This window comes from Oryctolagus cuniculus, chromosome 10 (genome assembly GCF_964237555.1).
Source record: "Oryctolagus cuniculus chromosome 10, mOryCun1.1, whole genome shotgun sequence".
NCBI classification, from domain to species: Eukaryota; Metazoa; Chordata; class Mammalia; order Lagomorpha; family Leporidae; genus Oryctolagus; species Oryctolagus cuniculus.
The window spans coordinates 103,972,087-103,993,220 of NC_091441.1; the positions used below are offsets into that span (position 1 = coordinate 103,972,087).

General features: G+C 40.1%; 1 protein-coding gene across 4 annotated transcripts in view; it reads right to left on the reverse strand.

Annotated features, from left to right (window-relative positions):
• Positions 1-21,134, reverse strand: part of TOPAZ1 (testis and ovary specific TOPAZ 1) — a 76,848-nt gene that overhangs the window by 26,559 nt on the left and 29,155 nt on the right. For 3 of the 4 annotated variants that reach the window (XM_051851862.2, XM_070049986.1, XM_070049985.1), the window contains 7 exons: positions 20,427-20,566; positions 19,006-19,091; positions 17,786-17,911; positions 14,982-15,045; positions 10,869-11,020; positions 10,579-10,671; positions 7,827-7,942 (listed from right to left, as the gene is read on the reverse strand). In XM_051851862.2, coding sequence (XP_051707822.1) covers positions 7,827-7,942; positions 10,579-10,671; positions 10,869-11,020; positions 14,982-15,045; positions 17,786-17,911; positions 19,006-19,091; positions 20,427-20,566 — 777 coding nt within the window. Of the gene's footprint in view, positions 1-7,826; positions 7,943-10,578; positions 10,672-10,868; positions 11,021-14,981; positions 15,046-17,785; positions 17,912-19,005; positions 19,092-20,426; positions 20,567-21,134 lie in introns of those variants that run through there. The other variant, XM_070049987.1, reaches the window with a different exon arrangement.

Genomic DNA, 21,134 nt, shown 5'->3' on the forward strand with positions numbered 1-21,134 from the left:
TGTGATGAAGTCAAATTTATTACACTTTTTATGTGTCACTTCTTTGCCAAACGATAGGTCCCTCAAGATCTCCCTTGTAAAAAACTTTATAGTTTCAGGCTTAAATTCACAACTGTAAGGAAACAGGGACAGAATACAGGGGAGACAGGGTATGAACTAACAGCCAAAACGAATTTACTCAAGGAAGAATAAATTCACAGGGGTAGCAGACAGTTCGAGACCAGACATGTGGCAAGAGGCAAGAATTTAGTTGTGGGCTGGGTTTATGTAGCATAAGCCAGGGAAGGGCCATGAGAGTGGGTGGAGCTAAGCTAACTTCTCACAGGCTTTTCAAACTTGGTGGGCCTTCCTCTCTGCAGGCCCTTGGTAGGGAAAGAATGCAGAGGGTGGTCAGAGAGGAATACAGGGTGTGGGGCCAAGACTGCCTAAGAATGCAGGGGCTATGTCCTATCCCCTCAATCCTGACTCTGAGTGTAGATAGGGAGATGGGGCACCAGTTCGTTTCTGGTGACTTCCTGTGCATACAGAGCACTGGTGTGGGGTGGGGTATCCATATTCTGAATCAGATTGACTGAAAAGGAGCAGTCTTGTGATGTTTCCGTGTGTGATGGCTTGGGATCCAGCGACCACTCCTTCCTTCAAGAGCTTTTGAAATATGCTAATTATACATGGAAGGAGTAGAAGCACTGCAATCACGAGGATGAAAGAAACGAATAGTGACATCGCCCGTGGTGGAAAAGGTGGCCAAGATGAGGATGACAAAGGGGGAAACAGGAAGGTGCAATCATGAGTCCCTGTCCAGTCTGGATAAGATAGGTGTATGTCTGGTGGCCAGAGGAAGAGTGCTCCTGTCTTCTTTAGCATGTATGTGCTGGGAAGGAGCTGTGGGATGGGGTTAGCCTGGCCTGCTTCTAGTCCTGGGCTGCCTCATTCCCTCCCTTTGCTTAAGGAGATCCTGGCTGCTATCAGAGGTTAGGCCGATGACTGCTCTGGCTTCTTCAAGATGAGAAGGGGCAAAGTAGGGACCCATGATCAAGACCAGGTTCCAGCAGAAGGTGGTCTCTCGGGGGGGCCGCAGTGGCAGCTCAAACAAATTCTTTCCATTCAAGGTTTCATGTGCACAGCCATCTAGACTCTCACTGCATCAAGTCTGGAGGAAATAGATCTAACAGATTAAGCAATTTTTAATCAAGTGATTTTTCCTAAACAAAGGACAGTTCCTTATTAGAGGACCTAGGAAAGGCACGATCCAAACCATGAGGAACTTTCCCCACTGAGAGGCAAACAGAAACTGACAGGGGGAGCAGATGGGCCTTAAGGTCTAGGCAGGCATATTTGAGGCCCAGAGCAATCTGTCTCCTCACATGGGGACTGGAGGAGACATCATAAGGGAGGTGTGAACCTCCTTAGGGAAGACAACCTGTTGACTCCCGTTACCTTCCTTCGCTGGCCTGGGAGGAGAGTTGATGTGAATAGGAGGTTAGTACAGAATAGATGGCATCTCTAAGAGGAAATTTACAGCCCTGCCTGCAGTGTTACTGACCCTAGGTCGTCCCATCAATAGCAGTGGTTACTTTGAAAGTTGGGCAGAGTGAAGGCTTTTTTAGCTTAGGGAGGGCCAACAGGGTCTGCAGCTCTGACCTGGGAGTTCTTCGATGCTTGGGGCAGTTCCATTTCCCGTTGCCCATCTCTTGGCAGAGCTGATAGGTCTCTTTAGAGGCTGGCTTCAGTCACGACTGCTGTCTGTCCAGAGCCCTGACTTTCCACATTGAAATTCAGGGCCATATGGGGGTGAATTGGATTTGCTGGGTCACCTGGATGGCAGATTACTGTGTAGAGCTGTATTTTATTTGGCCTGCCACCTAATCTTACATTCTTGGCCCCATGCCCTGTATTCCTCTCTGACCACCCTCTGCATTCTTTCCCTACCAAGGGCCTGCAGAGAGGAAGGCCCACCAAGTTTGAAAAGCCCGTGAAGGCCGGCGCCGCGGCTCACTAGGCTAATCCTCCACCTAGCGGCGCCGGCACACCGGGTTCTAGTCCCGGTCGGGGCGCCGGATTCTGTCCCGGTTGCCCCTCTTCCAGGCCAGCCCTCTGCTGTGGCCAGGGAGTGCAGTGGAGGATGGCCCAGGTGCTTGGGCCCTGCACCCCATGGGAGACCAGGATAAGCACCTGGCTCCTGGCTCCTGCCATCGGATCAGCGCGGTGCGCCGGCCGCAGCGCGCCGGCCGCAGCGCGCCGGCCGCGGCGGCCATTGGAGGGTGAACCAACGGCAAAGGAAGACCTTTCTCTCTGTCTCTCTCTCTCACTGTCCACTCTGCCTGTCAAAAAAAAAAAAAAAAAAAAAAAAAGAAGAAAAGCCCGTGAAAGCTAGCTCAGCTCCACCCATTCTCATGGCCCTTCCCTGGCTTATGCTACATAAACCCAGCCCACAACTAAATTCTTGCCTCTTGCCACATGTCTGGTCTCGAACTGTATGCATTCCAGCAGTCAACCATCTCTGTGAATTTATTCTTCCTTGAGTAAATTCGTTTTGGCTGTTAGTTCATACCTTGTCTCTTCTCTGTTCTGTCCCATTCCACTTTTAATTTTGTGTAATGCTTCAGTTTGGATCAAAAATATTTTCATTATAGATGTCCAGTTGCTCCAGCATTACCTGTTAGAAATGCTAGCTTTCCTCCTGTGAATTGGGTTTGTACCACATAAAATCAGTTGGGCATACTTGTGTTGGTTTATTCTGGCTTCCCTCCTCTATTTGCCCTCCACCCAATACCACACTCTCTTGATTCCTTCTCAATCTGTATACCTTTATCTTCATTTCATTCCTTATGCTGGCTTGGACTTGCAGTACTCTGTTAAATAACAGCAGTATCAGCATAAATTCTTGATTTATTCCCCTCATAAAAAGAAAACATACATGTATCTATGTGTGATATGTGCTAGAGATTTCTTGCAGATACTCTTAATCATGTGAAAGACTTTTTTATTACTAATTTTATGAGCTTTATTTTCATGAACGAATGTTAATTTTTGTCAATTTTTATCTACTAATTCATGTCATGACTTTTTCTTTTTATTGCTGGTATGACAGATTATACTGATTTTCCAATATTGAGCCATCTTTGCATGCTTGGAATAAATCTCTCTTGGTAATAGTATACAATATTTCTTTGAAATGTTGCTGGACTCAATATGCTAGTACTTATTGAGGGTTTTTGCTTCTAAGCTCATGAGAGACGTCAGTCTACAGTTCTGTGTTTCTTTCTTTCTTTTTCTTTTTTTTTTTTTTTTTTTTTTTTTTTGGTGTTCACTTTTCCTGGTTTTGGTGTCTTGGTTAATATCAGCCCTCAAAAATAGTCTGGTAATTATCTCCTTGTTTTCTACTTTTTGGAAAAGACTATAAATCTGATTCTTTTGTAAAAAAACTGGTAGAATGCTCCAATAAGACTATAAGACCCTTTAGATGTCTTTTTTTTCCCTTAAAGATTTATTTATTTACTTACTTGAAAGGCAGAGTTACAGAGACAGAGGGGGAGATAGAGATCTCCCATCTGCTGGTTTCAAATGGCCAACAATGGCCAGCATTGGGCCAGGCCAAAGCCATGAACCAAGAGCTTCTTCTTGGTCTCCCATGTGGATGCCAGGGCCCAAGCACTCAGGCCATCCTCTATGGCTTTCCCAGAAGCATTAGCAGGGAGCTGAATGGGAAGAAGAGCAGCTGGGACTCTGGTGCTGCAGACAGCAGCTTAACTTGCTACACCACAATGCTGGCCTGGGATGTCTTCTTTTTTAAGATTTAAAATTACTGGGGCCAGTGTTATGGCACCACATTGGAGTGGAGTTTGAGTCCCAGCTGCTCTGTTTCCAATCCAGCTCCCTGCTAGTACACCTGGAAAGGCAGTGCAGCGGATGGCACAAGTGCTTGGGCCCCTGCTACCCATGTGAGCCAGGATGGAATTCCTGGATCCTAAGTTCTACCTGTCCCATCCCTGGCTCTGGTGGCCATTTGGGGAAATAACCAGTGAAACAAAGATCCCTGTTTCTCCCTCTCTCTGAAGCTCTGCCTTTCAAATACATATCACTTTAAAGTTATGGATTAAATTTCTTCCTAGTTCCAAGTAATTAAGATGATCTAGCTCATGTTGGGTATATTTTGGTATCTTGTTGTTTTCAAGGAATTGTCTCATTTCAGCTACGTTATTGACTGCACCTATTTTGAGTTTCTCAAAGCAACCCCTTATGACCCACATTCAGTGGCTGCAAGATCTGTACTGATAACCCTTTCTCATTTCTGATACTAGTAACTTGTTTCTACTTCTTAAAATCTTGGCCTTGCAAGTTTATCCACTTCATTGATCTTTCCAAAGATTTTGTTTCATTTATTCTTTTTTGTTTCTAGCTTCAGTGATTCTTGCGATTGTCTATATTACTTCCTTTCTTATGCTTGCTTTGTGTTTATTTTGCTATTAATTCTCTTGTGTCTAGAGGTGGAAGGTTGGAATTTTTAGTGCTGTGGATTAGCACTGTTTTACTTATATTCTCAGAATTATGACATACTTTCATTTTCATTCACTTCTCAGAGTTCACTGAGCTTTCTTTTGAAACTTCCTTTTCATTTATGGATTATATAGAAATGTGGTGCTTAATTTCCAAATGTTTGTGGGATTTTTCCTGATGATTTTTCCATGTTTGAATCCATTCTGATCAGAGAATGTAGAAATGTACTCTGTATAATTTCAAAACTTTTAATTTTTTTGAAGTTTACATGATCTACTTGGTATGAAGTTTCTTGGGTGCTTGTAAAGAATTCTGTTACTTTGGGGTAAAGTGTTCTTTTAGTAACTGTTAGACCCTAATATTTGATGGTGGTTTTTAGTTCTGTTTCCTTCCTGGTTTCCTGTTATTTCTATCAACTGCTAAGAGAGAAATGTTGAAATTTTCAAACAAAACTGTAGATTTGTTTATCCTTTCTGTTCTATCACTTTTCTTCATGTATTTCTGAAGCTTTGTGTGTGGTGCACATTCAGGACTGCTATGTCTTCTTGCTGCTTTGGCTATTTGATCATTATGTCCTACTCCTGTCTGTCTCAGGTAATTTTCTTTGCTCTGAAGTCTACTTCACTTGATACTGAAATGAGCCACTCTGCTCTTCATGGGATGCTGTCTTCTCCTTGTCTTTCAATCTACCTGTATCTTTACACTGCACACAGTGTCTTAGAGAGAGCATGCAGTCAGGCTTTTACACACACCCTGCCATTTGCTGCCCTGTAACTCTGTATCTAGCAAATGCATAGTTTACCCTGGTATCACTCTTAATCAATTCATAGACAACTCCCTCACTTTTTTTTTTAAAACAGCTATAAGTACTCTACTCTATGGATATATCATACACAACTAATAAATGGACATCTGGATTGTCCCGAATATTCTGCCATGAATGATTGTGTGCAGATGTATTTTTTTACGGATTGAGGTATATTTTTTCAGGGTACATTTCTGGACTGGAAATCCTCCATCAAAGGTAACTGCACTAGATCAACTGTGAAAAGCTTTACAAATGGGAATACTCTAAAACAATAGACAATCAAAGTGGAATTCTAAATATTCAAGTGATCCCCACAGAAAGAAAACAGGAAACAATAAAATGGCAAACTTACACCCTAACAATACTGACATTAATCACTGAATTTATGTTAACATACACTTACATTTCCACTAATATCCTGAATGCAAACTTTAAAATTCTTTATAGCAGCTTTTTCTGCTGTGAAAGCATTTCAAATGAACTGTATACTTGCTAATTAAACACAATCAAAACTGAAGTATGAATTTCTATTTAAAATCATTTTCCTAGTTCAGAAAAGGTTAATTATTTCAAATAGTGTTAGAAAAATTCAAATATGGGGGCCGGCACACTGTCACAGTGGGTTAAAACCCCGGCCTGCAGCATTAGCACTCCATATGGGTGCCAGTTCAAGTCCTGTCTGCTCCATTTCCAATCTAGCTCCCTGCTGATGTACCTGGGAAAGCAGTAGAAGATAGCCCAAGTCCTTGGGCCCCTGAACCCAAATGGGAGACCCAGAAGAAGCACTGACTCCTGCCTTCCGATCAGCTCAGCTCTGGCCATTGGAGAGTGAATCAGCAGATCGAAGACCTGTCTCTCTCTCTCTCTCTCTAACTCTACCTTTCAAAAAAATAAATGAATAAAATAAATCTTTATTTTAAAAAAGGAAAATTCAAATATAAAATAATAATTATTTTTCCTTTTGCCTAGGGTTGGGTTTATATGCCCAACTACGACCCACACACCTTCACTAGTCAGTTTTTTTTCTAGTCTCGCAGAATTCTCTCATCAGATAAATCACCAAGGTCAATAGCTCTTAAAGAATATAATTATTCTGAGGTGAGGCAAAGCAGAAGAGTATAAAGACCATTTTCAAAATTGGGGGACAAAAAATAAACTGTAAGACTACTTATATGATTGTGTCATTTTGAAAACTATGGTTGGTTTTTTCTGGTCTCTTCTTGTATCACCAGATCCAGTTCCCAAACCACTGTCCTGGGCACAAAGACAGTGCTGCTGTTTTGAATCTTCATTCACACACTTTCCCTGTGCCACCTGTTACTGACTCTGGCAGGAGATTAGGCTAGTCACTTGAGCTCTCCGCCTTTGTTGCCACTGTCCAAAGTGGGAACACTTCTACCATGCGACTCAAGGGAAGGATGAACTTAATGTTTGGAAGAAAATATCATGTACCCTACTTGTAAACAGACTGCATTCCAGAACTGTGTTAGGTGAATTGTACTTCTCATAAAAATTTATTTGCTAGGCAGCTCCAAAAATCTGTTTAACCCAGTGCTACCAGGAGAATTAGAATTCCTACCCAAAATACAATTATTGTTAACAATGATTAGTGCTTGTTAACAATGATCAGTGTTGGTGCTTGAAGGGAAGCAGTATTTCTTAGATGTGTACTTCACTAACTACACCAAGGCATCCTGGGTACTACGGCAAATTCACAGGGGGGGGTCACAGGTTACTTTAAATTTTCAGGTAACATCTGTTAGACCCTGCAACAAAATACTACTATTCTTCATACCAAAACATTTAACAAATAGGACTGGCAAAATAGTTCTTTTGGCTTACAGGCTCTCAACCAAGAGTCTGGAAGCTCTGCATTACACGTCATTAGAAATAATACAAAAAAATCCCTGAAGATCCCTGTTGAAGATTTCTGAGAATTCTGAAGGACTTCGGTGGTTGATAGCATTTGTTCTTTACCAAATCTGATTTCCCTAAAAAGTTGTTTTTCATTTAAATACATATAATTTGTATTTTTTTCTGTGTATGTTATACTTAAAAAAGTGTTTTTAAAGTCATGGCTTTCCTTTTTTCAAAACAGGTATATGTATGGCAATTATCAGGGATTTTTATAAAATTACCTTTTGAGGCCCATATGCTGAACAGATAACTTTGAAGGAAGGAGAGCCACTAAAGAATATTTCAAACTAACATATAAAGAATCAAGGTTATGTGCATATACCTAAAAAAGTGCATTATGTAGAATTCAGTGGTAAAATGGAGGAGGCTCCTTTTATAATTAATGTGCCAGATACTGAGATGAAATTAGGTACTGAAAACAAGCTGACCATATGCATCCCAAGGAAGAGGGGTTTAAGAGGAGCAACTATCAAGCTGTCTGGGCACAGGAACAGGTATAAATGCTTTGCCCTCACCCTTCTAAGTCCCCACCAAAATACATACACTTTGTGTCATGTATGTATTTTAGGCATATATTTGATATATTTACAATGATTTTTCTCACCTGGATTTCATTTCCAGAACTGTAGTTATTTCTTGTTTGGAAGGCTGTAACTGGTATAAGAGCTTAACAATATAGTTAAAGTGTTCTGGGTCAAGCATCATCCCAGCTTCAACAAGCTAAAGTAGAGAAAAACTAGTCACTCTTAAGAAAAATGTGAAAGACTTGCGAATCCAATGTTGTGTGAAACAACCAACAGACTACTGGGGAAAAGCGAAACATGGAGGCATGTACAACTAAAACTTGCTCTAAATCTTTTTTTAAATTTGAAACTTATTTTCTTCAAATGTTTGCAAACCACAAAAAGTCACCTGGCTTTAAGAATCTGAAGCTAAAATGGGGTAGGTACTGTGGGGCAGTAAGTTAAGCTACCATTCAGGATACCCACATCCTGCAATGGAGAGCCAGGGATTAAGTCCTGCCTCTTCTTCTGATCTAGCTTCTTGCTCAGATGGCTGGGAGGTTAACAGATGATGGCTCAAGTACTTGAATAAATACCTGCCACCCATGTGAGAGACCTGGATGGAGTTCCAGGCTCGTGGCTTTGGCCTGGCCCAGTACCAGCTGTTGCACAAATCTGGGGTCTGAACCAGCAGATGGAAGATCATGCTTTCTCTCTGTCACTCTTTCAAATTAAAAAAGTATTCTTAAGACTTTTTTTATTTGAAGCATATTTTCTTCAAATACTTGAGAATCACACAGACACCCCTGCTTTAAGAACTCAAAATAAAAATAATTTTCAATTCAAACACTGTTTTTGCTATCACTGGTTATTAAGTTATCTGTAGCTGCCTCAGCTCAGAGGCTCTTGCTAACCTCTGCCTGAAGGTCACTAGATCCTCTGTAGCACTCCAAAGGACCACTGCTGATCTATATGCAGTCACAGGCCATGCAGAGACTTGACTAAATGGACAAGGCCTATCACAGACGAATGTGCAAAAGAACCTATTAGTTGTTTAGTTACAGACACAAAAATAGCTACTCTTCAACCCTGCTCAAAAACCAGGGTAAATATAAATTGTTTTTTGAAAAGCTAGGCAACAACCCAAAGCAATTTAAAGTTAAAAAAAGATCAATTAGCAGTTTATTTTATTTTATTTATTTATTTATTTTGTTTTTTGCCAGGCAGAGTTAGACAGTGAGAGAGAGAGAGTTATAGACAGAGAGACAGGGAGAGAAAGGTCTTCCTTTCCATTGGTTCACTCTCCTAATGGCCACTATGGCTGGCACTGCGCCGATCCGAAGCCAGGAGCCGGTACTTCCTCCTGGTCTCCCATGTGGTGCAGGGACCCAAGCACTTGGGCCATCCTCCGCTGCCCTCCCGGGCCACAGTAGAGAGCTGGACTGGAAGAGGAGCAATTGGGACTAGTACCTGGCACCCCAACCAGGACCAGAACTCGGGGTGCCAGCGCCGCAGGTGGAGGATTAGCCAAGTGAGCCACGGCGCCGGCACGCCGGCCCACTAACTGATCTTTTCCAAATGACACTTATGCTAATTATAAGGGCGAATGGTATACTGTTAAGAGTACAGAGGAGGATGAGAACCTCTTCCATGAAGAAAATACAGTTTTATCATCATTGAAGCCCAAAATAGTCTCAATAGGGAAATTATATTAGTATTATATAACTTTTAGGGCTTACATCTACATATTAATCATGCAAAAATAAAAATCATAAATTTGATCAATATTCTCCACTAAGGGTAATTTTATTTGGACAGTAACCAGGATACATTTTGCAGAAATCTGAGTTACTCAGTACCAGAAAATTTATGGGAGCCTTACTTAGGTTTTCTACAACTATTGCTGCTGAAAAGTAGCTTTTGATTTAAAAAAAATTTCCAGGAAAGTAATTCTGTCTAGTTTTATAAGAAGGAACTAGAGATACAAGTCTGTTCATCTGCTAGAGTGGTTCTAGTGTAGCTAGACAAAGAAAATTTGGAGCTTTCCTACCACTAGAACTATTCAGGACTAGATGGCTGAGTACAATCAAATACCAGCAAGTATTCAACAAAGCCAAAATTTAAAAATGTTTTATGGGGCCAGCGCTGTGGCATAGCAGGTAAAGCCACCGCCCGCACTGCCAGCATCCCATATGGGCACCGGTTTGAATACTGGCTGCTCACTTCCAATCCAGCTCTCTGCTATGGCCTGGGAAAGCATAGGAAGATGGCCCAAGCGCTCGTGTCCCTGTACCCGCGTGGGAGACCTTGAAGAAACTGCTGGCTCCTGGCTTCAGATCAGCTCAGCTCCAGCTGTTGCAGCCAACTGGGGAGTGAACCAGCAGATGGACCTCTCTTCCATTCTGCCTCTCCTCTCTGTAACTCTGCCTTTCAAATAAATAAATAAATATTTAAAAAATTTTTATGACAGCCATAAAAATTCTTATTTCTCATTTGTTAGTGCCAAATTTAAAACTAATTCCTATGATCACAATTTTCAATGTATACATTGATTTAATTATTTGTATTGTAAATCATCTCGAATCTTCTGGAGAAAGAATCTCCTTTAATTATACCTAAGGACTACAGATGAAGACAGCTAATGAATCAGAAGGCAGCCTCTTGGAATGCTTGTGAGAGCCAGGCTTATCAGCTACTGGGGTCTGTTTACCAACTTTATTTCAGGGAAAAAAAGAGAATTTCAGAAAATATACTTTTTTGGCTAACAGGCTATGAATGACAGTTTCAGAGTGTAACAGTTACCTTCCTGGTTATTCAGCATCAGAGAGTGAAAGAGAATAAACAAAATCATACCTTGCAAAAGGTATCAATTAAAGCAGGTACCACATTCCTTAATTTCATAGTTGCCACATGCTCAAATATCTTTAGCAGTATTTTCAGAGAAGGCTGTATAAAACAAAAAAATCACATTAATTTCAGTTCTTCTTTCTATATATCTTAAGTTTTCAAATTTGTTTATGCTGAAAAAACATAAGCATTCTCTAGGAAGCATTCAGCAAATACAGAGATTTAACTGCTAAGATCAAACAAACAGAAGAGAGAAACACCTGAAATAATGAAAAAAAATTTTTCAGGTTACTTACCAACATTTTAACCATTATGCTGAGGTTCACCACCTGAAATACTTCTTTCAATAAATAATGCTTGAGTAAAGAAATTAAAAAGTCATTTAACACTTGTAAATCAAAGTGGATACCCGGAGGAAATTTTCTGTAATATTCCATAAATATATTTACTGTAATTGAAAAAAAATATTAAAGTCATTTGTTGATTTTAAGATATCCATTTTTATTTAATTAGAACATCTCTAAATTCAAAGATGAAGTAATATGAGTTCATTTTCTTGAAAGATATAGTCCTAGTATCAGAAATGTTTGATGAAAATTAAAGCAAAAGTCAGTAACATTTGAATTCAATCACACATGCTTTGTATTAGAGTGGGAACTAAACTGATGTGCTGTCCCCCAACATGCTAGTACCTCATGGTCTCACTCATGATTAATTTCCTTTGAAAAAGTAGTTTATATCAACTTTCTCAAAATACTTCTGTACAATCTTAAACATTGCCAATTTCCCCCTATTAATTTTACTAAAATCACTTGGTACCCCTTAATTAGTCATTCCTCCCTCCCATTCCAGGTCATAATACCTATCCTTAGCTGAAATCCTTAGAAAAATTACTTTGCGTTCTAGTTTTGGTGTTCAGTATTTCTATCAGCAACACTTCTTACTAGCTGGATTACTTGGAATTGCTTGGGAGTCAGTAGCTAATAAGTTTGTTTGAAACACTGGAATGTTAATGTTAAAGTTACAGTGAGTTTCATATTATATTGTAAAAATATTCAATTTGCTGTGAGGCTTCTTTCTAGACTGCATTTGTCTTTCCTGGGCATATGCAGATGAATTCTTGCTGCCACTCCTTCTGCACTGTCTACACAGTTACCGATACACAAGTGGATCAAACGGTCACCTGGACAGATCAGTGTCTTCTATTATAGTTTATTACAACTAAAACTGTAGCTGCTTAAAAAGTGTTTAATGCTGAGAGTAAGCATTAGTGTGCAAACAGGCCGTAAGCTGACATGCAACCCTCCGTTCTGTTTTTCATTTTTAAGATTTTAATACAATTTCCCCCTTTAAAAATGACCCTCTCTGGTTAAATGGTTGGGTGCAAAAGGTGTGAACACTTAAACAGCTTTGGACATGAATGCTACACTGCTCTGTAAGGTCCCGTTGGTTTGTGACGCCACTGCACCAGTCAGCCACCAGAATCTGGCCCTTCTGACCTTTGACTAGGAACTCACAATTCCAGGGAACCAGTAACCACCAGCTGTTGCTTTCCTCATCTGCTTCCAAATCTTACCGGAGGAAATAACGTTCACGTCTTTGTAAACAGCTGACTGGTTGTTTTAAAAACTGGAATACTTTTGGATATTACCAATGTTAAATCTGAAATAATTTGAAGCAAGCAGCTTTCCTCAGTTGAAATTTGTATAATGAAGTTTCCATCTTTTGTACTTTGATTACTTTAAACTACAGAAATTATCAACTTTGCAAAAAGCTGACTAAAAAAACATTTTGTTTTCTATTGAATTGCTCATTTATCAATTCATTTTGGTCTACACTAATTAAACAGTAGTTTTTCTAATGATTTAGCCATAAAACTTCTGGAAACAGAACTTCATATGAAAATTCAGATATAAGACAGATAAAGGGGATCGTTCTACTAGGAGGTATATACTACAAACAACAAAAAGCAGGAACTCAAACAGGTGTCCTATACCAAGAGTCATTGTAACATTATTCACAAAAGCCCAAAGTCGGAAACAAGTGTTCATCTATAAATGAATGGATAAACAAAATGTGGCATATGCATGTAATGGTCTATTATTCAACCTTAAAAATAAGAATGTTCTGAGATGTGCTACCTCACAGATGAACCTTAAAGATATTATGCTAAGTGAAATAAGCCAATTACAAAAAGATCATTATTGCCTACCTGAATTTATATGAAATACCTAAAATAGGCAAATTCAGAGATAGAAAATAGGTAAGAGGTTATCAGAGGTTGGGAGATGGGAGTAACAGGAAGTTACTATTTAATGGGTACAGGGTTTTGTTTGGGGTGATGAAAAATCCTGGAAATGAATAGTGCTGATGGTTACACCATGCTGTGAATTCACTACTGCTGCCAGTGAAGTGCATACTCCAAAATGCTTCGCATGATATATTTCACGTCGTGGATATTTTAAACGCACACACAAAGTCAAAAAAAGGCTGAAGAAATGTTCCGGACTGAAGGAAGCTAGAGAGACATGACAACTAAACAAACACTTAATCCCAGACTGAATCCTAGACTGCAGGGGAAATGCTATAAAGTACATACTAAATCAAGTAACAAACTTGGAAGACAAACCGGTCGCACACAAAACTGTTTTAGTACCTATGTCAAACTGACATGGATAAGTTTATCATGGTTATATAAAGATAGCTCACTTTCAGGAACTTAGTGTGGAAATATTTATGGGTAGAGGGTCATGACATGCAGCTTATCCTCAAATGGCCCAGGGAAGCAAGTGTAAGCGTGACTGTGTGTGCACAGTACACATATGACTCATAAACAGGGTGGCGGCAGACAGAGAAGGGCAAATGACAATATGTATGACTATTCTTTGTATTACTTTTATTTCTGCAACATTTTGTGAATTTGAAATTTTTCTAAATAAAAAGTTAAATTTCAGGAAAAAGAATTGTGTGTGGAACTACAAATAAAAAACAAACAAATGGAGATCTATTCCTAAAAAGGGAGTGGGAAGTTCCATCTACCTAGCCATCTCATCTTGCGCTCCACCGTGGTCCTTGAGGCCTCTCTGTAGTACCCGAGCAGTTAGATTCAGACCTTACACTGGTGCGATTCAGTTTCTCTTCCAAAGTGGTTATCCATTCCTCTAAATAGTCCTTGTTAAATGATTCCCCTTTTCTCAAGTCCTATAGTGTTTCTAAATACTATGTCTCCTTGTACCTACTATCTGAGCTATTTATTCTGTTGCACTCATCTAATTTCTATTACACTAAACAATTTCCACAAGTTCCTGACAATTTCCTACATTCATTTTTTTATAAGCCCTTACTTTGGTTTTCTGTATTCACTGTTTAGAAACTAAATTTTGCTACATTTCTCCTGCAGCCAAACTGGACCTACACATGTGGAATTGTCCCTGTCAGGATTCAGCACCTTTTCGGCACTGTCCCCTTTTCTTCCACATCTCACGTTACGGAAGTATTTCTGGAGTGTAAAAGTTCACCCACTTCCAATCATATGTAGCGTCTCTTCCTTGGCTATCACAGTCTCTTGGTTCACAAGTGCTTTTCCATGTAGGCTCCAATTACTTCTACCTTAACTACTTTGTCCTTGTTAAATACAGATTATCCAAACTAGCTGTTCCCTAAGATGCTTCTTCTAATCCTTGGGGAGAGGAGACCACCAGCAAAACAAAATTCTAAACTTGACAAGGATTTGGTTTTGCTGAATAGGATTTCAGGTTGGTGAATACGAAGGTAAAGAGCTGTGTTACCACTGTGGTAGGCAGCTGTGTCCCTCTTCTGGTACTCACGACATAGAAGGTGGAGATGCTGCAGAAGGCTGGGAGAAGGCTGCGGGTTCAGATAATGGTCTAACTGAGCAAACAATCCTGCTTCCTAGGACGAAGTCTTGTAACCTAAGTAGGTTTTGTCATGGGAACGGGGAAGCAAGAAGAGAGGACTCTGGGCAGGGCAAGCCGGGGCAGCATCAGCCTGGTAACAGAGCTGGCACATTCAGGCAGTGCCACAGAACTCACTGAGGACCATGATCAGCGGCAAAGGGAAGGAGGAAGCATCAGGGAAGACCCAGGCTTGGAAAGATCACTTTAGAGAGAATTAAAGGCTAATTAGAAATACCCTTTTTGCTACCTTACACCTAAAAACTAAATCAAAATATTAGTACAAAAGGGAATTCTAGCACTAGGTGAATCACAAATTTTTTTTATTAACAGAAACATTTATTTTTAGTCCTTTTTAAGGCCAAAAAAGTCACTTCCAAGTAAGGCATTCATGTTTACCATCTAGAAAGCACTGAATTTACTTTCAAACTGTAAGACACAACAGACAGCACATTGTCTACAACATCGGTACTCATAAACATATTTGCCTCATACCTGCACGATGCAGCAAACACAGTTCACTGGCAGCTATATATTTCTTAAGCACATCCATGCATACCTGAAAACATCATGAAAAATGTAAAATTACCTTTATATATTTCATAAAAACTACACATTTCAATCTTTTTCTGTTTATTTCAAATTTTTTTTAAAATGAGCTTAAAGTACTGAAGTAAAGAAGCTGATGCTTGGTTAACTCACAGGTTTGAAACACACCCTGAATTCATCACAAAAACCTTTTTAGGCAATTTTAAAAGTGACTAATCACTGGTGCAAGAATAAACACACTGGCCACTGTATCAGACAGGCCATAAAAGGACCCCCACGGCCAGTCAGGTGACTTGTGAAAGATGGATTTCGACCCTCTTCTCACATCATAAACAAAAATCAATTCTAGCCAAATTAGGATCTAAATGCAAAAGGCAAAACAGTAAACTTTGAAAGGAAAAACACAGGATAACATCTTAGCAAACATAGCTTCAAGAAGATGCAAAAAGTTACCATTAAAAAAAAAAAAGAAAGAAAGAAAATGATTCAGGGCTGTGGCATGGCGGACTGGGCCGCCATCTGCAGTGCCTTCATCCCATGTGGGTACCAGTTCGAGTCCTAGTTGCTCCACTTCCAGTCCAGCTCTCTGCTAATGTTCCTGAGAAGACAGCAGAGGATGGCCCAAGTGCTTGGGCCCCTGTACACATGCAGGAGGTGCAGATGAAGCTCCTGGCTCCTGGCTCCTGCCTAGCCCAGCCCTGGTCATTGTGGCCATTTGGGGAGTGTACCAGCGAATGGAATATCTCTCACCCCTCTCCCTCTCTTTCTCTCTCCCCCTCCCTCTCCCTCTCTTTCTCTGTAACTCTTTCAAAAAAAAAAATCTTAGAAAAAAAGTTTCCAGGTATACAATGTCTTCATATATTACTTCTACCCTACTACCCATGTATAGTAACTTAAATGATAGTAGCTGTCAACATTCTTTGCTAAAGTAAGATTTAAAAAAAAATGACTCAGGACCAGCACTGTGGTGCAGCGGGTTAAGCCACAGCCTGCAGCACCGACATTCCATGTGGGTGCCATTTCCTGTCTCTGCTCCTCCACTTCCTATCCAGCTCCCTCCTGGGAGGGCAGCAGAGGATGGCCAAGCAAAGCTTCAGGGGTAGCTCCTGGCTCTGGCCTGGCCAGACCTGGTTGTTGTGGTTATCTGGGGAGTAAACCAGTGGATGGAAGACCTCTCTCTGCCTGTCTCTCCTTCTCTAACTCTGCTCTCAAATTAGAAAAAAAAATACTCACAAATTGAACTACATACAAAAACTAAACTCTGGGGCTGGTGCTGTGTTGTTGCAGGTTAAGCCACCACTGCAGATGCAGGTTTCCCAAATGAGCACCGGCTGGAGCCTCAGCTGCTCCACTTCTGATTCAGCTTCCTGCTAATGCACCTGGGAAGGCAGCAGAAGATGGCCCAAGTATGTGGACACCTGCCATCCATGGTGGGATTCTGGCTTTGACCTGGCCCAGCCCTGGCTATTGCAGCCATCTGGGCAGTAAACCAAGGAATGGAAGATCTCTGTGTCTCTCCTTTTCTTTGTATAACTCTGCCTTTCAAATAAATAAATAAAGTTTTAAGAATTAAGAAACTCCACTTCTCAAAATATACCTTTAAGAGGATGAAAAGGCAGGGCCAGCGCTGTGGCATACAAGGCTAAGCCTCTGTCTGCAGCACCGGCATCCCATATGGGTGCCAGTTCGAGGCCTGGCTGCTCCACTTCCAACTCAGCTCCCTGCTAATGACTTGGGAAAACAGTGGTGGATGGCCCAAGTCCTTGGGTGCCTGCATCTATGTGGTAGACCTGGAGGAAGCTCCTGGCTCCTGGCTTCAGATCAGCCCAACTCCGGCAGCTGCAACCATTTGGGAAGTGAACCAGTGGATGGAGGACCTCTCTATCTCTCCCTCTCTGTCTATATCTCAGCCTCTCAAATAGATAAATAATTCTTTAAAAAAAAGAGGATGAAAAGGCAATTTATAAAGTAGTAAAAAGTAAATGCAATAAATATATCCAACAGAGAACTTATATCCAGATTATATAATGAATTCTTACAGACAGACAGAAAAAGAAATCCCATAGTATGTAGGCAAAATATTTGGATATATCTAAAAGGAGCGAATCCAAATATTCAGTGAATATACTGAAAGATATTCAACTTCATTACTCTTCAGTGACATTATCACCACCCATCCACCACAATGGCCAAAATCGAAAGGCTGATGAATATCAAGAGTTGGAAAGGATGCACAGCAAATCAGGCATTCCCGCTGAGAGTCATTTGGTATCACCATTTTGGAAACCTGTCTGGCAGAATCTACAAAGGCTGAACATATGCAGACCCTGTAACCCGGAACTTTCAGTTTTAAATAAACCCTATCAGAATGTATACATATGTTCACCTAAAAACATGCCCAGGAGCACTGCTGACATCGCAACTGCCGTATCCAACTCAAAAGACCACCCAAATACCCACCAACAGCAATACTTAGCCACAAAATTAATTCAGACATAGTCACACAATGAAATATTACCTACTATAAGCAATGAGAAAGAGACATCTACAATAAAATAAAACAAATAAACAGATCTCAAAAATGTTGGGAAGCAGCCAGACTCAAAGTCTACATATTTATGATTTCATTTATATGAAGCACAAAAATCGGCAGAAGTTCATTTAGGCTATGACAGCAACGAAAATCTAAATTAAAGTGAATGAATGAAATAGTAAAACAGTCTCTACTTCAAGGACTTCGGATGTTTTACCTTTTCATCCCCTTGCTCAGGTACATGAGCAAACTTGCATTGCGTCCGTTCACAGCCACGTAATGTATTAAAATGAAATTTACAGTATCCATGGGGTAGCATCACTCTGAGGGGCTTCTGGAACACCTGGGAAATTAGGAAAATTCCCTTTATTAACTGTAAAATGCTTAGTGTAACCACATGAGAAAACATTTGATACAACAGGGATACTATATACTTCAAACTTACTAATCTGACAAAAAAATAAAATGCCAATTTATATTTTTAAAAACAATATAAAATTCAATTTACACTAGCATATCTCTGAATTTGCTGTTTGTTTTATTGTAAATTGTTCCATCAAGACTATCACTTATTGCTTCACATTCTTTTTTCAGCCTTACTGTTCTTTTACAGTAGTTTTAGTCCACAGCACAACTCAGAGGAAGGTACAGAGATCTTCCATGGACTCCCTGCCCTTCACACTTCCCATGTTTTCAGAAGCTTATACATTCCCTTCTCCCGTTCATGCGGCTGCCTCTACTTTTACAAAGAGTCTATTAGTATATGTGTTCTATTTCAGACATATTTGTTAGAGCCAAAATTCCTTTGGGGCTGGAGTTGTAGAGTAATGGGTAAAGCCACCACCATTCCATACGGGAACTGGGTTGAGGCCTGGCTGCTCTACTTCTGATCCAGTTCCCTGCTAATGGCCTGGGAAAAGCAGTGGAGGATGGCCCAAGAATTTGGGGCCCTGTACCCTACTTGGGAGACCCAGATGAAGCTCTTGGCTCCTAGCTTTGGCCTGGCCCAGTGCTGGCTATAGAGGCCATCAGGGGAATGGACCAGCAGATGAAAGATCTGTGTCTTTCTCTATAACTTTTTCAAAATAAATAAATAAATCTTTTTTAAAAAATTCTCCTTAGCTTTTATTGATTAATAGAAAAAAGCAAGTGACAGAGTTAAAACTTTATACAACAAACTTTTCCCATAAACTGCTTTGTGTTTGCAGCTTTGTTTTTCATCACTGGCTACCACTCTCTGTTTTACATTTCCCTCTTAGACTTTCAACTTTGTATCTTCTTTGTGAATATTCTCGAAGCCACTACTTATTTTCTGCCTCTTACTACCAACTCCCATTAGAAATCCATAACATGCTTGTCATGGCTTAAAAAATGATAATAAAGAAAAAAGAGCTGAAGTATATGTTTTATTTGTTTTTCCAAAAGTGAGGGACTTACCCCTATATTTTTTTCCCTCTTAAATATTTCACAAGTTTCCAGATTCTGCAACTTTAGGATAGGATAGCTTCCTGGAAATCTGGAATCTAGAAATGATGTAGAATGGCATTACATTCTAGTATGTTATAATGTATTCCCTTCATAAAAATGAAACAGATGATCACCACTATCTGCCTTCCAGTTTCAGGGTGAAATATTCATGTTCAGTGTACAGACTGTGCTGCCATGTGTGTTACTGTGAAACACAGAATGATTTACATCTTAGGTCTCCTTAAGTAGTTCTACAGTTGAATCTAAAATTTTAACCTCAACAGGCCTCATGCAATTTTCTTTAAAAGCCTTACCTAGTGGCATTGAGCACTGCATTCAAATGATATGTCCCCAAGTTAAACTGGCAAACACTGCACAAAATAAATGTATGGTAAGACAATTACTGACAAATCTCACTGCTGTGGAATGAACTGGGTACTCCTCACTTCAGTAACACACAATGTGACCATTCTGTGGATACAGCTTTTACAGAAGTAACAGATTAAGTGAGGGCATAAGGGCGGGGCCCTGATTCAACAGGATTAGTTGCCTTATAATAGTAGACACTGAAGACTTCATACTCTCTTCTCATACAGTATCGAGAACCACGAGTTCTTAGCAAAAAGGTGGCAAGCTATAAGACAGAAACAGAGCCCTCACCCGAAAATGAACCTGTCCAGACCTCATTGTTAAACTTTTAAGCCTTTAGAACTGTAAGAAATATATTTCTGTGGTTTTAGCCACTCGGTTTTTTTCATTGTGACAGCCTGAGCTAACATACCAGACATGAGATCCCTTAGGATGGCCTTTTAAAATCAGAAGGAGGGTATCTACAAACATTCTTTTCTAAGGAGAAAATAATAAAAAATAAAAGTATTTAAGTTAAGCATTTCTTTTTCACACTGTGGCAGCATTCAGATATAATCTGGAACAAGCTGTAGCTTTATAGCAATTTGCATTCTGAAAGCTGTAGGTTTTTTAAGATACAACACCAGACAGCAGGAAGCCAGTAAAGAGTAAGTGTGTACTACACAAAGTGCTTTCATTATTCTAAATTCATTCTTCAACACAACTTACTTCATTCAAAGCATTATGGATGATCAAACAACTGACACAAATTCTAAAGTATCTGTACAAAGACACACAATTAAAACACGAATATTTTAGGCATAAACTATAATTAAATGGCACTAATCCATCTCATAAAAACAGGTATTTTAGAAATTGTCCCATCAAGAGTCTTAAGCAAAGGTATACAAACCTCACTTTCACATAGTCTACACTTGTTTAAATTCTATTTTTTTACCTTGTCTGCTTTTGATGGAAAACCTGCTATACAGTTTGTATATTACCAAAAGGCAACAGGATTTCATAAGAAAAACACACAGTACCATTCATCCAGGGCTTCAGCATTTTGTCTTCTTGATGACCACTTAGAACTGGAGGAGGCCCTAGTAAGCACAGAGGTTTGGGGCCCAGGGCTGCTATCTGACACTCACCAGATGCAAGCTCTTCATTTCTAGAGTCTTTGCTGAGTGAGCAAAAATATAAAAATAAAAGTTATTTTTAAAACATGAAAGTAATGAGAATCAAGTATGCAGCAACACAACCTAATGCTATGTATGTATAAGCTACATACCACAGTCTATGTTTCTTCATTATAGTTAATAAGTTGTTCTTTTATTAACTAGAAAATTGAAACTAATTACATAGCTGGGGGAGAGGTAGGAATGGGGTGGTGTAACGGTTACCTGGAACAAAACACTTTTTTTCTCAAAACTTTTGAGAGATAGAGAAAGAGAAAGAAAGGAGAGAGAGAGATGGGGCTAGCATTTTGGCACACAAGCCTCTGCCTGTGATGCCAGCATCACCTATGAATGTGGGGAATTCTATTCCTGGCTGCACCACTTTTGATGCAGCTCCCTGTGAAATGTGCCTGGAAAAGTGGCTAAAGGTGGCTCAAAAGCTCAGGTCCCTATCACTCCACCTTGGGATGCCCAGATGGGAGTTCCAGGCTCCTGGCTTTAGTCTGGCCCAGCCCTGACTGTTGTGGCTATTTGCAGGGTGAACCAGTGGGTCTAAGATTTCTCAGTCTCGCT